This window comes from Macaca thibetana, chromosome 6, assembly GCF_024542745.1.
Source record: "Macaca thibetana thibetana isolate TM-01 chromosome 6, ASM2454274v1, whole genome shotgun sequence".
Taxonomy (NCBI): Eukaryota; Metazoa; Chordata; class Mammalia; order Primates; family Cercopithecidae; genus Macaca; species Macaca thibetana.
The window spans coordinates 156,748,256-156,769,467 of NC_065583.1; the positions used below are offsets into that span (position 1 = coordinate 156,748,256).

General features: G+C 35.1%; 1 protein-coding gene across 11 annotated transcripts in view; it reads left to right on the top strand.

The window, feature by feature from the left end:
- The window catches only part of CDH18 (cadherin 18), a 1,131,397-nt gene that overhangs the window by 757,393 nt on the left and 352,792 nt on the right, over nt 1-21,212 (top strand). For 10 of the 11 annotated variants that reach the window (XM_050795521.1, XM_050795518.1, XM_050795525.1 and 7 more), the window contains one exon: nt 20,639-21,122. In XM_050795521.1, the coding sequence (XP_050651478.1) occupies nt 20,895-21,122 (228 nt within the window). In that variant the 5' untranslated portion in view covers nt 20,639-20,894. Of the gene's footprint in view, nt 1-6,086; nt 6,776-20,638; nt 21,123-21,212 lie in introns of those variants that run through there. The other variant, XM_050795524.1, reaches the window with a different exon arrangement.

Consider the following 21,212-nt stretch of genomic DNA (forward strand, 5'->3'; position numbering starts at 1 on the left):
TTCTTCCTTCTCATGGAAACATTATTTCAACAATACACGGACCACTTCTGTTTCGGATAATTTAGAAACTGGTTAAGAGGCTCCTCCTCCGTATCAGGTGAGTGTGAAACAAGCTGAATCGAAGCTGATAGGAAAGTGTGTCACCCTCTCATCATAATACCTCACCCTGGTAAAGCATCATGTGATCAGAAGGAAACTTTAACCTCCTGATTTCACACCAGTTAAGGAAGGAGAGATACTGGAGCATGTGTCCAACATTCTAGTTTTTCATGGAAGCTACTGAGAGACTGATTTTTGTCTCACTTGTCTCAGAGCGCGGATAGAACTGGATGTACTCTTCATGCCTAATGCACCTGAGGAAAAAAACAAAAAATAGCCAGACAGTTTCCTGCCTGCTCCGGAAGACTTGTGCCACAGAACACAGAGTCTGATACAGCTCAGTGGCCTCTCCCTCAAGGGACAAAAAGAGTGAAGAGTATGTCAAATATTCTGGTCTTACCAAGGGGCTGCCTGAGGACCTGCCTTTTGTATAGCCCCATGAAAACACTGATGGGCCCACCATAATCTAGATGCATGGGAACCACTGAGAGCAAAAGAGAGTCAAGCATTGTGCAGCTTCTTCAGCAGATGTGTGGTACACCATACAGAGGTCAGAAAGAGCAAGAAATTATGAGATCTCAAAAAAGGGGAAATCAGAAGATTCCTCTAATTCGGAATATACACACATAAGTCAAAAGAAGACATGTCCACAGAGGAAGTTTGAGTGATCTGAAGAATCTCAGTTTAGTTGGAGAAAGTCTTTCTCTGTTGGAAACCATTTTGTAAAGACTGGAAGAGGTGGCTGACTTTCACATACGTAGATACCAACACAAAGTTAAAAGGAAAATGAACAAACAGGAAAACAGGATCAATCAAAAGAGACATGTAAATCTCTAGATACTAACCCTAAATATGGAAGTATATGAAATATATAACAAAGAATTCAAAATAACCATCTTAAAAATGCTTAAAGAAGCTCAGGAAAACAATGCATAAACAAAATGAGAATATCAACAAAGAGATTAAATATATAAAAAGAACCAAGAATTTGGGATCTGAATAATACAACTAAACTGAAAATATTAGTACAAACGTTCTATAGCAAATCTGAACAAGAATGAAGAATCAGATAACTTAAAGACAGGCCATTTGAAATTATTCCGTCTATGGAGGAAAAGAAAAGAGAAAAAACACTGAAGGAAAAAAATATGGAACAACATCAAGTAGATCAGTATGCACATTGTAAGATTCCAATAAAAAGAATAAGTTGAGAAAATATCAATGAGTTTACTTAAAGAAATGATGGCAGAAAACTTCCAAAATATTGGAAAATAAATAGATATAATAGATGCAAGTAGCCCAGTGAATTTGAAATAGCTTAAACACAATACTTGCTAAGATACATTATAATTAAACTGCTAAAAGTCAAAGACAAGAGATTTTGGAAAAAAACAAAGAAAAGTGACTCATCACATGAAAGAGAACTTCCACAAGACTATGAACAGATTTCTCAGCAGAAACCATGGAGGCCAGAAGGGGCAGGATAATATATTCAAAGTGCTAAAGATAAAAGAAAAAGAAAAAAAAAGACTTGCTGACAAAAAATATTATATCCAGCAAATCTGACCTTTCAAAGTGAAGAGATGAAGACTTTCATAGACTAAATACTGAGAGAGTTCATTACCACAAGACCTGCCTTACAAAAGATGCCAAAAGGAGTCCTTGATTTGAAGTGCTAAACAGCAATTTGAAAATATATGAAAGTACAGCTACCCCTCAGTATATATGGAAGTTCAGTTTCAGGACCCCATGTTTATACCAAAATCTGTATGTAATCAAGTCCAGCAGCTGGTCATGTGGAGCCCACATACATGAAAAGATGGCCCTCCCTATATATAGGTTTCACATCTCCTCAATACTTTATTTTAGCTCCACATTGGGCTGAAAAAAAGTCCACTAATAAATAGAACTTTATAGTTAAAAATCTATGCTGTTCAAGGATCAACTGTATTAAGCTTGATAGTAAAGGTAAATATATAGGCAAAAGCAGAATGCTGGAATGATGTAACAGTGGTGTATAAATCACTTTAAGTTCTGGTATGAAAGTAAACGACAAAAGTATAAAAATAACAAATATATTAATGGGCATACAACATAAAAATGTATTTGTGACATCGTTAACATAAGGCATGTTTGTGTGGGAGAAGTAAAAGTGTAGAGTTTTTGTATTCAATTGAATATAAGTTGTTATCAGCTTAAAATAGATTGTTATAACTATAAGAAGGTTTCTGCATAAGTCCCATTGTATGCACAAAAAATAATACTGTGTTAGATACATAAATTAAAAGGAGAAAAAATCAAAGGATGCCACTAAAAGAAATTTAAAAAACACAAAGCAAGATAGCAAGAGAGGAAAACAGGGATAAAAATAGCTACAAGATAGATAGAAAACAATAACAAAATGGCTATAGCAAATTCTTCCCTCTCAATCATTACTTTAAATATAAATGGATTAAATTTTCCAATCAAAAAATAGTGGCTGAATGAATAAAAACAAGCTCACATTATATGCTTTCTACAATAGACTTACTTTAGATTTCTGGACGCATAGCAGTTGAGAGAGAAAGGATAATACATATAATATACATATATTAATATATGTATTCCATGCAAATGTTAACCATAAGAGAGCAAGGGAAAGCTATACTTACATCATACAAAATATTATTTGAGTTAAAAACTGTAGGAAGAGACAAATAAGGACATTATATAATTATAAATGTATTAACTCTGCAGAGAAAAACAATTATAAATATATATGCATCCAACATCAGAGCACCTAGATATAGAAAACAAATATTGACAGAATTGAATAGAGAATAACCCAATAATAGTAGAACTTTTCAATACTAAACTTTTGATAATGTGTAGAACATGCAGAGAGAAAGTCACTAAAGAAACAGAGAACTTGAACAACACTATGAACCAACTAGCTTTAAAAGACATATACGCAACATTACACCCAACTACATCAAAACACACATTCTTCTCTAGTAGAAATGAACCATTTTCTAGGATAGATCACATTTTGGGCCACAAAACAAGTTTTACAGTTTCAAGAAGTATAAAGTGATAGCTGGTGTATTTTCCAACTACATGGATGTTAGGTAGAAACAAATAGCAAAATAAAAACAGAACATTTGTAAATATGTAGAAATTACACTGCACATTCTCTAATAACCAAAAGGTCAAAGAAAAAAATCAAGAGAAATTAGGAAATATCTTGGGGCCAACCAAAAAGGAAACAGAATCTACCAAAGTATACGTGATACAGCAAAAGCAGTTCTAAAAGAGAAGTTTATACTAGTAAAAGCATAAATTTTAAAAATACATATCTTAACCTATTTTTATACCTCAAGAAATTGAATAAAGAACAAACTAAGCTAAAAATCAGCAGTAGTGGAAAAAAGAAATAATAAAGTTAAATTTGAAGTAAGTGTAATAAAGAACAGAAAAAAAGAATTTTCTTATTCTTTAAAGATAAACAAATAGACACACCTTTAGTTAGGCTAAGAAAAAAAAGAGAGAGGATCAACTAAACAAAATCAGATATGAAAGAGGAATATTACAACTGATGTCACAGAAATAATAAATGATTATAAGAGGCTACTATCAACATTTATACATGTATGCCAACAAATTGGATAATCTAGAATAAATGAATACATATCTAGAATCATACAACCTACTAAGACTGAATTCCCAAGAAATAAACAATCTGAACAAACCTACAACTGGTAAGAAAATGAAATCTGTAATCAAAAACCTCAGAACAACAACAAATAATGGTCAGGATCTGATGGCTTCCCTGGTGAACTTTAGTTCTTCCAATATTTAAAGAAGAATTAATGCCAATTCTTCTCAAATTCTTCCAAAAAGATGAAAAGAAAGGAACACTTTTAAACTAATTGCATTGAAACCACCATCTCTGATATGAAAGCAACTAACAAGGATGCTAAAATAAAAGAAAACTACAGTCCAGTATTTCCAATGGACATAAATGCAAAAACACTCAACAAAATACTAGCAAGCTAAATTCAGCAGCATATTAAGAGATACTTCGTTACCAAGTGGGACTTATTTCTTTGCAAACAATAATTGTTCAATATGTAAAAATAAATCAATGTAATATACCACAGTAACAGATTGACAAACAACAGCAGCAACAACAGCAACACATGCCTATCTCAAAGATGCAGAAAGGCAGTTGAAAAGTTTATTATAAAAACACTTAAGAAACTATAAATAGAAGGAAATTACCTCAACATCAAAAAAGGCATGTATTGAAAACCTACAATTAACACATAGTCAATGGTGAAAAACTGAAATTATATTTTCTTACAATCAGGATCTAGGCAAGGATACCTACTATCACCACTTCTATTTGATATAGCACTTGAAGTTCTAGTCAGAGCAATTAGGCAAGGAAAGTAAATCAAATAAATCCATATTGGAAAGGAAGAAGTAAAATTATCTGTATTCACAGATGGCATGATCTTATATGTAGATAAACCTCAAGATTCCACATGGAAATGTTAGAACGAATAAATTCAGAAAAGTTGCAGGGTACAAAATAAACATTCAAAAATCAGTTGTGTTACTATGGACTGAATAATGAGTAATCAAAAAAGGAAATTAAGAAAAGAATACCATTTATGATCAAAAGCATCAAAAAGGATAATACACTTAGAAATAAATTTAACCAATGTACAAAAGACTTGTAAACTAAAAACTCCAAAACATCGCTGAAGTAATGAAAACACAAATAAATGGAAAGGCATCTCAGGTTCATGGAATGAAAGACTTAATATTGTTAAACTGTTGATACTGTCCAAAGCTATCTGTGATTTCGATGAACCTCTATCAAAATCCCAGTGACTTTTTTTTTTTTTTTTTTTTTTTTTTTTTACATAAATAAGACAAAATCTTGAGAAAAAACAAAGCTGAAGGCTTCACACTTCCTTCAAAACGTATTAGAAACCTACAATAATCAAAACACTGTAACACTGACGTATGAATAGACATACAAACCAGTAAAGGAGAGCAAAGAGCCCTGAAGTAAAGCCGTACATGTAGGAGCTGACAAGAATGCCAAGAATATACCTCTATATGCCAAGGAAAATAGATGGTATATCTCTTCAACAAGTTATGTTGAGAAAACTGGATTTCCACATGCAAAAGAATGAAATTGGATTGTTGTTTTGCACTATTCATACAAACAAACTCACATGGATTAAAGGTTGAAACATAAAACATGAAAGTGTGCTACTTCCAGAAGAAAGCATAGAGGAAAAGCTTTATAACATTGCTCTTTGCAATAATTTTTTGGATATGAATGCACAGGCAACAAAAGTAAAAATAGACAAGTGGGACTACATCATACTAAGAAGCTTCTGCACAGCAGAGGAAACAATCAACAGAGTGAAAAGACAACCTACAGAATGGAAGAAAATATTTGCAAACCATATACCTGTTAAAGAGTTAATATCTAAAACATGTAAGGAATTTCTACAACTGGAACACAAAAAATAAAATTATACATATATATATAATTTATAAAACTATACATATATACACACACACATGCGCACACACACACACACACACACACACACTTTTTTTTTTTTTTTTTTTTTTGAGACAGAGTTTTGTTCTTGTTGCCCAGGCTGGAATGCAATGGCACAATCTGGGTTCACTGCAACCTCCACTTCCCAGATTCAAGTGATTCTCCTGCCTCAGCCTCCTGAGTAGCTGGCATTACAGGCACGTGCCACCACACCCAACTAATTTTTTTGTATTTTTAGTAGACACGGGGTTTCGCCATATTGGCCAGGCTGGTCTCGAATGCCTGACCTCAGGTGATCCACCTACCTCAGCCTCCTGAGTAGCTGGCATTACAGGCACGTGCCACCACACCCAACTAATTTTTTTGTATTTTTAGTAGACACGGGGTTTCGCCATATTGGCCAGGCTGGTCTCGAATGCCTGACCTCAGGTGATCCACCTACCTCAGCCTCCCAAAGTGCTGGGATTACAGGCGTGAGCCACCGTGCCTGGCCAATATTTTTATTTGAGTATAAATTTGAATTGTAGAAATAAAAATGGGGGAAAATACTCGAGTAGACATTTCTCCAACAAACACATAATAAAAATGACCAAAAGGTATATTACATGCTCAACACCCCTAATCATCAAGGCAATGCAGGTAAAAACACAATGATATATAATTTCATACCTGTCGAAATAGTCATTATATATTTAAAAAACAAAACAAAAAAAGAAAGAAACCCAGGAAATAGCAATTGTTGGCAAAGATATGGACAAACTGGCACCCTTGTGCATTCTTGATGGGAATGTTAAATGGTGCAGCTCCAATGTAAACATTATGAAGTTCCCTTTATAAATTAAAAATAGAACTACTATATGATCCAACAATCTTATTTTTATTTATTCAAAAGAAATTAAATCAAGATTTTAAAGAGGTATCCATACTCTCATGTTCATTGCAGCATTGTTCACAGTAAGCAAAAGAGAGGTGGAAACAGCCTAAGTGTCCACGGACAGACGAATAGTAAAGGAATTTTGTTATGTACACACAATGGAATATTATTCAGCCTTACAAAAGAAGAAAATCCTATCCTGTATTATAATATGGATTAAACTTCAAGTCTTCAGGGTAAGTGAAATAAGCTAGTCACAGAATGACAAATACTACATGTTTCCACTTCTATGAGATATCAGATGTAATCAAACCCACTGAAGCTGAAAGTGAAATAGTGATTGCCAGTGGTTGTGGGAGGGAGAAATGGGGAGTTGCTACTTAGTGGGGAAAAAGTTTCCATCATGCAAAATAAAATGCTTCTAGAGATCTGCTGTACAACCTTGCACTTATACTGAACAATACTATAGTTTCTACTTAAAATTTTAAGTAGGTAGATTGCATGGTATGCATCTTGTACAACAAAAAATTAAAATAAAACCCAATATCCTCAAAGGCTTTTGGTGTTCTGAATCCTGCCTGTCTCTGATGCTATCTCTCATCATTTACCACTGCCAGCTCCACTGTTTTTGAGCACAGCTGGGTTTTATTTTCTTGCTCATGATAAGCTCATCTTGAAATAAGGGATCTTTTTCAATTGTTGTTTTCCCTGTCTGGAAATATTTTACTTCACATCTTCATGTTTGGCTTCTCTATGATTCATGCCTTTTCAAATATCAGGCCTTTTAGAGATTCCTTCTCTCTGACCACTCATTTTGAAATGTTCTAAATTCACTTATCTTTGAAACACAAATGTCTTATTTGTGTTTTATTTATTTTATTTTGTCTTCTTTTCTGCCATCACACATGCTGTTGCTTAAAAATATTGTTCTATTTATTTGTTTACATTTTTATGAATTCTCACATAACAGCAAGGACATCCTTTGTATAATTAATCAGTAATGTCTAGCATTAGTGACTAGTCTATAATGGATGCTCAATAAATCTTTGCTGAAAGATGAAAGAAGTATTGATTACATGGGTTTAATAATATTTGATCCAGTACTTTGGGATGCCAAGAAAGGAGGTTTGTACGAGATCAGCCTAAGGAGATGCCATTTCTACAAAAAATTTAAAAGTTAACTGAGCATGGTGGTGCATGACTGAAGTCCCAGCTACTCAGGAGACTGAAGTGGAAGGATTGTTTGGGCCTGGGAGATTGAGGCTAAAGTCAGCTATAACTGTGCCATGGCACTCCAGCCTGGATGACTCTACCTCAAAATAATAATAATTATTATTATTATTATTATAGAAAATCAAAATCCTTAAGTAAAAACTTTGAAACTCACATAAAATGGTGTCCTCTTCTTAAAATTGAACACTTTCAAGTGTGCAGGAATACTACTTCTCATCTCAAATATTTTTGTGTGTGACTAGCATATATCTTATTTTATCATCTTCCAGTTACCATACAGTGAAGATAAAATGATACATAATATAAAAAGAACTTTCACATTTTAATAAAGTATACAAATTTAACAGCAATGTGGAATTTTTGTTTTATATATATATTTCTGTTTTCAGTTTAGAGTTATATTATGGGTTGCCTTCATTTGACTTTTCTCTTGGAATCCTGAAAGACCATAGTACAGTAATTTGCACGTAACAGAATATGATAAAGAACGCTTATTAAAAACATAACAGAGAGACAGCAAATTTGCCTGCAATATTGGATTTGCAATAGTTTGGTTTATGTCGGCATTATTGGATGTTATTAAAAATCATCAAGCCATATTAAAATTTAATTTTTATTGAAAGCCTCAATTACAGTTTAGTTCACTTAGGCTCTTATTTTTAACTGTTTGTTTATTAGATTAAGTTTATGTATGTTATTAGACAATTCAGAAATTCATTCAAATGACAGCTTTTATGCCCACTCTACTCCAAGTATGTGAGAAACAACAGTGCATATAAGTCTTGCTTTTTAGAAAGTTCACAGTCTGCTGGATGGTCCCTGGGTAGCCCTGACTGACTCAGTCACTACCCCCTCTCTTGCGTATAGTTTTCAGAATAACTGTAGAATGTGGTTGGAATGTAGTACCTTGAGAGGGAGAAGCTGCCTAATGGGCTCTGCTTCTGTCCCTCCTAGATAATGTAACATCTTGAGTGAAAAAGGACCTGCTTTGGGCAGCACAGTCTTTGTTCTTCTTTCCCCTGGAAGCAGAATGCCCTTCAAAGTTTAGTCCAGTGTGTCACATGGCCCCCTGAGGCATTCAACCCAAGAGGGTCTGACTTCCTTCAAAGTCCCTCAGTTGCGATGGAGCACAAGGGAGTCAAGACTCCATCCACCCCAGACAGCTTTCCTGAGCCTTTGTGGACCAGCTCACAATGAATCCCAGAGTTCTGTTGCTTCCTGCTGAGTATCTCCAAGTAATAAATCCATTTCATATAACTTATTGTGTGTGAGTATGTTCTGTCTCATGGGACTCAGGCAATTGGTAAAACTGCAGCCCAGGATACTAGGGTTGGAAACATTCAGACTCCTGTTTCTGGTGGTTGGCATAGAGACGGTCTTTGCTATCCCATGCACAGTGGAAATCCCCCTTTGGGATTGATTATTAGTGAACCTGCACATAGTGTAGTTTGAGAAACAAATTTGACGAAATTTTGGAAGACAAAATCAAGTGTTTACAATGTGTTATGGGTGCACAGAAAAGGGAGTATTTAACACACGTATCATGGTAAGGATTCAAATTTGAGGAAATAAAAAAATGGTATTTTGCTTGAAGAATAAGTAAAATTTTCAGGCGTTAAACTTGTGAGAGGCATCTTGGAAGAAGCAAATAATATACAGTGGCATGTGATCAGACATTATGTGTTCTAAGTGCTATAATTATTCAGCTTATGGATTATGAGATTTTAAGAGGATATAACTTTTGATAAAATGTTTTGTTTTTCATGATAAGATGTTTACGTGTGGTTTATTAAAATTGAGAAATGGGTTCTAATTGAAAATATGGCATGGACGATGTAGTTTATGTGGTACAATAGGATAAAAGAACACTGAGAACAATTCAAGGTTAGAGATTGTGAAATTGTGGTGGTACCAGTTTAGATGTGTTTCACTCTCTTCATCATGTAGATGGCATATAATGGCATAGTCCTAGGTTAGAAGTGTTGTCGAGTCGATAAAATAGGCTTACAGTGTGGTCTCACAGTGGACAATATTAACAAGTGTGTGAGTGTAATGGTGGAAGGTAAAGTTGAACCTGAATAGAAATATAAAGAACAATGAATAATCAGACCATTTAAAGCTATTATTTTACATGTATTTATAAAAACACCACCCAAGTCTTTTTCCTTTTGGAACATTTTATCAAACGTACCCATTAGTTGAAATGTAGGAGTGCAATGTCTCAGAGTTACACTGCATGTGACTCCTGTGGAGTTACATTTTTAAGAAAAACTACTTATAACATACTTTTAACTTCTAAGTTGGTCTCACTCAGTATTTCATGTGTAACTCTGGGATATGTATGGCATGCTGAAAAATTTAACACAATTTTCTTACAAATATGAATAATGATATTAAGTATTATATTTTAAGGAAGCCATCAAGTTTCTTTATAAATTAAGAAAAATGATATATCCCAAAAGAGGGGAATCATATTCCTAGTTTTATAGGAAAGTTAAGCTAGTATACTGTATACATTATTAAAGAATACACTCTAGAGAAAAACTAAATTATTTCAATTTCATTGTCAGTTTCTTATTATACCTAATATTGAATTTATTTGTGGGTATACATCGATTTGAGGCCTGCATTAATGTGGTTACTTTGTAAAATGTGTGTTTCCAAAAATGTTTTCAAAACTTATATGATAAACATTTTAAAATTATATATATACTGGACATTACATGAATACAAACCATTAGCCCTTACTAAGAAGAAATGTACAGTGTTAAATATTACCAAGATGTTAATGAATGTCTCTTAATCATTTTTAGTTTCTTTAAAAAAATATACATCTAAATTATAGTTAAGATAGTTTCTTTGTATCCAGGTCATGGAATAATTCAAAGAATTAAAAAAAAAAAATAACAAACACACATAAATGATGCATGTAACATTACATATCTTGCAAAGAGCAGGCTACACTTATGGTAATAGGTCATTCTTGCATTGCTATGAAGAAATGCCCAAGACTGGATTACTTATAAAAATAATGGGTTTAATTGACTCACGGCTCTTCAGGCTATACAGGGAGCATGGCACCATCTGTTTCTGAAACTGTCTTAGGAAACTTCCAATCATGGTGGAAGGTAAACAAGGAGTAGGCACATCACATGGAAAAAGCAGGAGCAAGAGAGAGGCGGGGAGGTGTGCTGCACGCTTTTAAACAATCAGATCTCAGGAGAACTCACTTATTTTTGTGAGGGTGGTTCCAAGAAGTTGATACTAAACCATTTGTGAGAAACCACTCCCATGACCAAATCACCTCCCACCAGGACCCACCTCCAACACTGGGGATTACAATTCAATATGAGATTTGGGTGGGGACACAGATCCAAACCATATCACTTACTTAAGGGAGGTACTTTGACTTTTATTTTTCCAGGACTTGTGGTATATTTTGACTGAGCCATCCAGGTATTCTTGACCCCTCTAATTAATTTTGATTAATTGTTCCAAAGATTTCATGAGGTTATTAGACCCATTTTTACATATGAGAAAATTTACCCAAAGTCACTTAAGTAATAAATGGGAAATTCAAAACTTATACCAATACAAACATGAGTTTCTTTGCTCATTCAATTTAGTCTTGACCATGAACACCAGTCTGTGCTAATCACTGAACATATTGACATTAGAGTTAAACTTTGACAGAGAGTTACAGTCTAGTTTGAAAGACAAACAAGTAAATGAATTAGTGCCATATCATGTGATTCATGGGACCATAGATAGAGAACAGGAACCTTGGAAACAGATTGGATGAGCTCTGAAGATTCGCTTGGGGAATGGTAATGTAATGGCTAGTCATTACAAGAGATACATGAACTTTTTACTTAGAAAAAAGAGCTTATTCAAGTGCATAGAGGGCTGGAGATGAAGGCATAGTCAGGAAACAGTAAGCATAGAAAGTTAAGCGCAGGCCATGATATTTCCTGGATAAACACTGATGAGTGGGGAAGTAGAAAGGAGTCAAATATTGAAAGGCTGTGAATTTCATATAAAAGATTTAGAGTTCTATCTTGGAAATTATTTAAAAAATTGGGAAACTTCAAGCAGGGAGGTGGTAATATTATATGTAGCTCAAGAATAGATTTAAAAGGGAGAGTTAAAATTTTGTATCCTGACACCACTCTAGCTACACAAATCTTAAATTGATTTGTCTGTTTCACATTTACTTACTCTTTCATTCAACAAGTGTTTACTTATTGGCTACAACATAAAAGACACTTTAATGGCCAATGCATGAGATGGAAAATACACCAGACATGGTGTGAGAACTGAAAAAAAATTCTGATACAAAAGAAAAATAAAATATTACCTATAGAAATAATCAGAATGGTGATCTGCAATAGTGAGAAAGGATTAGATACATGCTAATGTAATTTAGAGGAAAAAACCAGTTACACTGAATTGTGTTAACTGAACTTTCAAGTGCAGAATTTGAGATTTTACCCTAGCTGCAAGCTAACAAGTTAGGCTGCCATAGTTTTATAGATGCTGGCAAAAAATACGAGACTCCTGGGTCACAGACAGAAGATTTTATTCCCCATAGCACAACAGACAGCATAAATTCTCCTTTCTTCTCACATCCTATGAAGTAGCATAAAGCAGCCCAGATATATGTCACACACACAGTCTACGTAGGTGACATCTGAGGAACTCTGAGCTTTAGAATCCTAAGTATTTACAGGATCTGCTAGCAAACTTTCCCCAGCTTTGTCTTGGAGGAAGACGTTATCTTTATAATCTAGCCAGAAAACAAATCTGCCCTCTGTCCCCAAAAAATGTTCTATCTTTGTCTTCCAAGGCTGTTTGTTGTACAAAAAAAATTATGCAATAAAACTGTCAATACCTCTTGTCCAGAAGATGTGCAGAAATGCAAAAGACCCAAAGAGAATTATCTCCCCAAACTGAGAATCCTTTGTAGACCTTGGAGGATATATTAAATTAAATGGAGTTTGGAGACTACAGTTTTCAAGGAAAACATAGTTGAATTAACCATGCCAGAAAGTAATGCCTGCACATACACATGCATTCTTTTCATTGCTGTCTCCATAAAACTTAAATGAATATTTCCAACAGGAAAACACAATATGCAAAAGTTCATGCTTTGTGATTTATTTATTGTTTTAACATTTTATTATCTTTCAGATAAACTATATCTTGATATAATTTTAAATATATTTAGCTGTTTTATATATATGTATGCATGCATATGTGTGTGTATATATATATCTGCTTTCAGCAAATGTAATTTGTTTTACCCAAATTAATCAAAACCCTAAGGTGATAAGAGTATCTTGAAATGGTCAAAATGAAATTGAACATACAGATTTGGAAATCAGTCTGGAAATAATGCTTGCAACTAATTTAGATGAGACTCTCTACAATTCCCTGTGGTTTATGGATATCTGCATTTTAACAGTAAGCCAGAGATACTTAAGCCAAGGGACACAGGTGGAGAAGAATAAAATTAATTATTAAACTGATAAATTGTTGATTGAGATTAAACAAAGCTATAGAGAAAAATTGTAAAATTTGAGAGTAAAAGACAATAAGGCAAAACAAAAATTCAGAAGCCAATGCCATTGGAAATTCAATAAGAATTAATCTTAGAATGATAGAATGATGCTATCACTGCTAATCATTAGATACCAAAATAATGGAAACCATAGCCTCAAGGTCAGACCTATACCTGAGGATGTGTCTTGCCATCAATGGCAGTTATGCCTGTAACCACCAATTCAAAGATAATTTTAAGCATTTAGAGGACAGGTATATAGGTTAACATTCTAAGGGTGAAAAATATATATAGTTAGGTAGCAAATAGTTAATTATTTGTTAAACCTGGAAAAAAAAAAACCCTGAGCTTTTATTCAATACCTGTAACTTTCACCTTATGTAAGTACCCCAGCAATCAATAATAATGAAAATTTTATATATCTAAATCTGTCTGACAGTGTGATGACTTTAAATAATTCATCCTGGAGAAAGTAAGTTCTATTATTTTCAAAGTTAGTCATCTTCTCCAGAAAAACAGCCTTATCATCTGATAGATCTACATTTTGACAGTTGGCAAGTTAGTTTCTGTGTGTGAGCCTCGTGATCTCTTTGGCATGTTCTTCTCCACGTAAGAGGTCCTTATATATCCCATAATGAAAGTCATTTCAAAAAATAAGATCTTTCTATCAAAGTGTATATTCTTTGACATTTTCTATTTAAGCTAGGCTTGCTCTACACAAAACCAGGTAATATCCCTACCAACAACACATAATACTACATTTTAGATTTTTAATGGCAGTTATAATTCTATGTTGAACATGAGAAATGATATTTTATGTCATCCCACCCATATGGAGAATGAAATGATCCATTCATGAAGTAATGTAGCCAGAATATGTTTTACACTGACAATTTTTAAATCAACGAAAAGAACAAAAGAAAACTGTTTTTAAAAGCTAGTAGAAAATATTCTTTAGACCTCCTTGGAGTGTAGGGTTTATGAATTAAGAACCAACTAGGTAACAAAATTCAGTCAAAGACCCTAGGGACAAGCAATAACGTTTGGGGTACATATGAGAATTATTTTTATTGTTGAGAATGGTATTTCCTCAGAACTCTCTGAAGGAATGACTGTACTGAAGAGCTATGTATAGCTGATGATGTAGTCTTCAGTGATTTGAGTAATTCAGCAAACTAAAGAAAGTCATTTGAAAGTGATACAGTTATTAAATAATAAATACAAAGATTTAGGAAAGTGAACAGGCTTAAACATAATTCAACAAAAACCCTTGATTTACTCTATCTATCTATCATCTAGCTAGCTATCATTTATTTATTTAGAGACAGAGTCTTGCTCTGCCCCCCAGGCTGGAGAGCAGGGAAGCAATTTCGGCTCACTGCAACCTCTTCCTCCCGGGTTCAAGGGTTTCTCCTGCCTCAGCCTCCCAAATAGCTGGGATTACAGGCATGCATCACCATGCCCAGCTAAGTTTTGTAATTTTAGTAGAGACGGGATTTTGCCATGTTGGCCAGGCTCATCTTGAACTCCTGACTTCAACTGATATGTCTGGCTCACCTTCCCAAAGTGCTGGGATTACAGGCATGAGCCACTGCACCCAACTGAAAGCCCTTGATTTATAAATGAGAAATGTGAAACTTAGAAAATAAAGTGCCAATACAAGTGTGACAGTGTTCCAATAAACGAACAGTTGAGGTCACATCTCTTTATTTTGCAGTACAGTTTTATTAACTTTACTAATGAAAGAGAATAGTTACATAGGAAAGCGATGAGTCTCAGAAAGCAGTGTTGAATCACTTACATTCAGTACTTAGCAGAAAGCAGAGGTCTATATTATAAATTATTTCACATAATGCATTATTTGGAAACAACTTATTTTTTGGATTATTACAATAGTAATGCTTTTTATTAGAGAAGGTTCTTTTCTTCAAACACCAGAAGTCAACTGTGGACATAAAAAACAGCAAATAAATTTGTTTGAATTGTATTGGATAGCAATTGAATTGTTGAGAGTATTTACGAATCAGGTTTAGGGAGAAGTAGGAAACAATGGAATTTAGACAGAATGTCAAGTACTTGGCACGAGAACAATGTAGCTAGGACTCTTTTAATTTATGCCACCGTATTCTGTCTGTCATTTCTGCAGAACTCACCACCGCTATACTTGGGTCTTGAAATAATTGCCACTGCTGTGGAAAATTTCTCAACTGTTCCTACATCTTTCCATCATTTGAGCATATCATTTATGTGCATATGTCATTGATGAAATTTCTAATGAAAGGATGTAGAAAGAGTATTTGGTGCCTGTATTAGTCCATTTTCACACAATACTCAAGACTGGGTATTTTATAAAAGAGAGAGCTTTATTTGACTCACTGTTCCACAAAGCTAAGGAGGCCTCAGGAAACTTACAATCATGGTGGAAGGGGAAACAAACATGCCCCTTTTCACAAGGCTACAGGAGAGAGAATTGCAGAACAAAGGGGAAAGAGCCCCTTATAAAATCATCAGATCTCATGACAACTCTTGTCGTGAGAAGAGCGTGGGGTACTAGCCCCCAGGATCCAATCACCTCCCATGGGGTCCCTCCCCCAAAATGGGGATTACAATTCGGATTAGAATTCAAGATGAGATTTGGGTGAGAACACAGAGCCAGACCATATTATTCCACTCTTGACCCCTCACAAATCTTGTCTTTCTCGCATTTCAAAGCACAAATGTGCCTTCCCTACAGTCCCTCAAAATTCTTAATTCTTCCCAGAATTAACTCAAAACTCCAGGTCCAAAGTCTCATCTCAGACAAGGCAAGTCAGTTCCACCTAGGAGCCTATAAAAATCAAAAGCAAGTTAGTTACATCATAGATACAATGGGGATTCAGGCATTGGATAAATGCTCCCTGAAATGGGAACATTTTTGAATAAGAATTAATCTTAGAATTCTTCTCCAATGAGAGAAACTGGCCAAAACAAAGGAGCTACAGGCCCCATGCAAGTCCAAACTCAAGTGTGATAGTCATTAAATCTTAAAGCTCCAAAATAATCTCCTTTGACTCCATTTCTCACATGCAGGGCAGACTGATGCAAAGGGTGGGCTCCCATGGCCTAGGGCAGTCCACACCTGTGGCTTTTTAGGATGCAAGCCCCTGCTCTGGCTGCTTTCACAGCTGACATTGAAAGTCTTCAGCTTTTTCAGATGCACAGTGCAAGCTGTTAGTGGATCTACAATTCTGGGTTCTGGAAGACGGTGGCTCTCATCTCACAGCTCCACTAGGCAATGCCCCAGTGGGGACTCTATGTGGGAGTCCGACCCCACATTTCCCTTCTGCACTGCTCTAACGGAGTTTCTCCATGAGGGCTCCACCCCTGCAATAAACTTCTGCTAGCCATCCAGGTGTTTCTATACATCCTCTGAAATCTAGGTGGAGATTCCCAAACCTCAGTTCTTCATTTCTGTGTATCCGCAAGCCCAACACCATGTAGAAGCCACTTGGTGCTTCCAAGCACTTGGTGGAAGGCTTGGTGCCTGCACCCTCTGAAGCAACAAGCTGAGCTGTACCGTGGTCTCTTTTACCCATGGCTGGGACGCAGGGCACCAAGTCTCAAGACTGCACATAACAGCAAGGCGCTGGGCCTGCCCCAGGAAACCGTTTTTTCCCTTCTAGGACTCTGGGCCTCTGATCGGAGGGGCTGCCATGAAGGTCTCCGACATGCCCTGGAGACATTTTCCCCATTGTCTTGGTGAATTACATTTGGCTCCTTGTTACTTATGCAAATTTCTGCAGCTGGCTTGAATTTCTCTCCATAAAATGAGTTTTTCTTTTCTATCACATTATCAGGCTGCAAATTTTCCAAAGTTTTATGCTCTGCTTCCCTTTTAAACATAAGTTCCAATGTCAGACCATCTCTCTCAAGTTCAGAGTTCCACAGATCTCTAGTACACAGACAAAATGGTACCAGTCTCTTTGTTAAAACATAGCAAGAGTGATCTTTTCTCCAGTTCCCAAAAAATTCCTGATGTCTATCTGAGACCACCTCAATCTGGACTTTGTTATCCACATCATTATCCATTATCAGTATGTGGGTCAAAACCATTCAACAAGTGTCTAGGAAGTTCCAAACTTTCCCACATCTTCCTAGTTTCTTCTGAGCCCTCCAAACTGTTCCCACTTCTTCCTGTTATCCAGTTCCAAAGTCACTTCCACATTTTTGGGTATCTTTATAGCAGAACCCCACTCTACTGGTAAAAAGGTATTAGTTCATTTTCATGCTGCTGTAAAGAAATACCCAAGACTGGGTAATTTATAAAGCGAGGACGTTTAATTGACTCACAGTTCCACATGGCTGGGGAGGCCTCAGGAAACTTACAGTCATGGCAAAAGGGGAAGCAAACATGTTCTTCTCCACAAGGCAACAGGAGAGAGAAGTGCAGAGTGAAGGGGGAAGATCCCCTTATACAACCATCAGATCTTGTGATAACTCACTCACTATCAAGAGAACAGCATGAGGGAACAGCCCCCATGATACAATCACCTCCCATGAGATCCCTTTGCCAAAATGGGAATTACAATTCAGATTACAATTCAGATTACGATTCAAGAGGAGAGTTAGGTGGGGACACAGAGCCAGACCATATCTGTGCCTAAGTGATTAGTGGTGAAAGTTAGGGCTCAGTTTATCAGAATTCACATATTGGAATCTTCCATGAAAACAGAAGGGTCTTTGAACACTGCTCAGTCATAAAATGGAAAATGTCTACCACATATTTCTATTGTATTGGTCTCAATCAGTGGTTTATTTTCTTACTATTTGCATTTCAATTTTTTCTAACCTATGCAGAGGTGGATTTCTTGCAGTAATGCAAAAAAAATTTATATTTGAAGTTTTGTCCTCTTATTATATAGTAAATAAAATTATCTCCATAAGCACTGTAGAGATGTTTACATTTGTTCTTTTATTCCATAGCACAGTATATATCTATCTCTTTTCATAATTGTCATAATAGAGATTCATAAACATATAAAGCATATGTAGATCAAAATGCATTTATGTATTTTCGGAATGACTCACAATCAGTATTGTAAAGAAAACACTCATTTTACATATCTGTAATTCATTACAAAAGCCACTTTCTTCACCTTGTACTCATAAATTATGCTTTGTTAAACAACTTTGCATGAAGGGCAAAGATGTTAATTTTATTTGAAAATCACACCAAATGGTGTGAAAGTATTAAAATACAACACCTTCTATATCTTCAACAACTTGGCTTCTAAGAAGAAAAACTAGATAAAGTTTCTTTTTTTTTTTGGGAAAGTCATGATTTGAAAATTAAGAATCTCTTGGGAAATAAACAGTTTAATATAAACTTATTCAAATAATTTATTACAAATGCTGGAAAGAATATTAAATACAGTTATTCCAGCCACAAATTTTAATAAATGAGGACAGTGAGACTGAAAAAAATGAGATGATTCACATAAATTCATATAGTAAGTAAACTGTCAGAAAATAAAACCTGTGATTTCTGACTCTCTTTCCAGTGCTCTTGCCATGTTGGAGCTAGAATAGTATTGCTCTCTCTTATATTTTAGGAGAGTTTTGAAGTTGTTTTGATTTAAGCTAGAGGGAAGAATACCTTTGCTTTCAGAAAATATTTTAAAAGGTAAATTTTATATTTGTCAAATGATAAAAATGAAATTCCAATTCTTCTAATCCTATACAATTCTAGCACAAAGGTGAAGTAAGTGCTATTATTAACCCTCATTTATGGAAAGAAATACTCAGAGAAAAATGCCCTGCTCTTGAGTCTCATGCGACTTTTTTCCTTCGTGACCAAATCTGTCCTCGACTGTATAAGAGAATCATGCTGTAACTGATTATTTGTTTTCAGTATTATAAATTAATTATACTGTCATGTCAATTTGTTATTTATTCAGATCTACATTTCAGTTTGTGCTGATGTACAGGGATGAATTGCATGCAATGAGAAAGTGATTTATTTAATATTTTTTACTAAATGAAATAGCCATATTCTTGAAACAATGTAACCTTCCTAAACACATATTCAAACACACATATATAACAGTATAGCAAAACTTGATGCAAAATTTATATGCTTTAAATAAGCTTATAATTTCAGTCATTCTTTTTATTTTATTGTAGTTTTTTTGAGACGGAGTTTCATTCTTGTTACCCAGGCAGGAGTACAATGGTACAATCTCCGCTCACTGCAACACCCATCTCCTGGGTTCAAGTGATTCTCCTGCCTCAGCCTCTCGAGTAGCTGGGATTACAGGCATGCACCACCACGCCCACCTAGTTTTGTATTTTTAGTAGCGACGAGGTTTCACCATGTTGGCCAGTCTGGCCTCAAACTCCTGACCTCAAGTAATCTGCCTGGCTCAACCTTCCAAAGTGCTTGGATTACAGTTGTGAGCTACCGTGCCTGGCCCAAATTTCAGTCATTCGTGTCTCTCCCAAATCCTGTCATTAGTTTTGCAGAAATATTTTTCATGTTTTACTTTGTTTCCCAATCATAGTATAACCTACACTCATGTCTTCAACGTTTATTTATTTATTTTTATTTTAAAAATCGAAACATTTTTCCTCTGTTTATTTGCCACTATTTTTTTCCTTTTTTAAATCCTGTCTTTAGATAATTGCTAGAATCATGTGTACTAGAAATCAAGCCTAGTAATGTAATTTCCTAGCTTGAAAATCTGCCTTGTCAGTGTGTGAAGTCCATACCCTGGGTAGATATGCAGGACCTATCAAAATTTACACAATTTATAATTCAGCCAAATTGGCATTCTTACTCACACTCAACTCGTCCAATCTGTTCCCCAAGCCTGGAGTAATTTTCACTTGCATTCATTTTTTTTTTCAGCCACCTTTTTCATTGTTCTTTTATTTTCTTCCATTTTACTTACTGAGCACTTTCAGTACCTATTTGATTGCTGTTATGGTCTGTGACAATTTTTCAGGCCTTGGGATATTTTGTCAAAGTTTGATGAGTCTCATACAGTAGGTAATTAATGTGTATTATATATAACACATTGTATTATGTCTAACAAAAACAAGAATTATACATACATTTATAATTGAGAATTAATGGAACAAATAGGAAGGTTCATGTAAAAATGCATGTAGACATATAGGTGTATAGGTTTCTGGATGTGTCCTAAAGAATTGGTGTATGTTCTTTGCCTATCAGTATCACATTGCAAAATAGTATCATTTGTATTCAGAGCAAATAGTTAAAAAAAAAACATGTTTTGTAACACAGATAATTTTCTCTTTCCATTAGGTTGAAAATGGTTGCTTGTGTTCAACTACTGTGAAGAGTTGGAATCAGACAACTACAGCTTTGATTTTCCAAGGGGTTCAGAATGTAAATGTGATCTGACCTTTCCCTGATGGACAGTTAAATCATGGACACGCTAAACAATTTACTTTGGACTGTCCTTCCTAAAGATGCTCTGGCTTCTTTCTTGAATGCCCACTAAGCATTGGTAGCTGACAAGGAAAAGAAGGAAAACTGTGAACTGGAAAGTTATCTTACAATGAAAATTACGAGCACATCTTGCATCTGTCCAGTCCTAGTGTGTCTCTGTTTTGTGCAGAGGTGTTATGGAACTGCTCACCACAGCTCCATCAAGGTGACGAGAAACCAAACCAAACACATTGAAGGTGAAACCGAAGTCCACCATCGTCCCAAAAGGGGATGGGTATGGAATCAGTTCTTTGTTTTAGAAGAACATATGGGACCAGATCCTCAGTATGTTGGAAAGGTAAGTTTTTGTTTGTTTTGCTGTTTTTCCTATCCTGAGAAATTGTGGGGTAAGATGAGCTGATGTTGGAGAAATATTTGAAGAGATAGA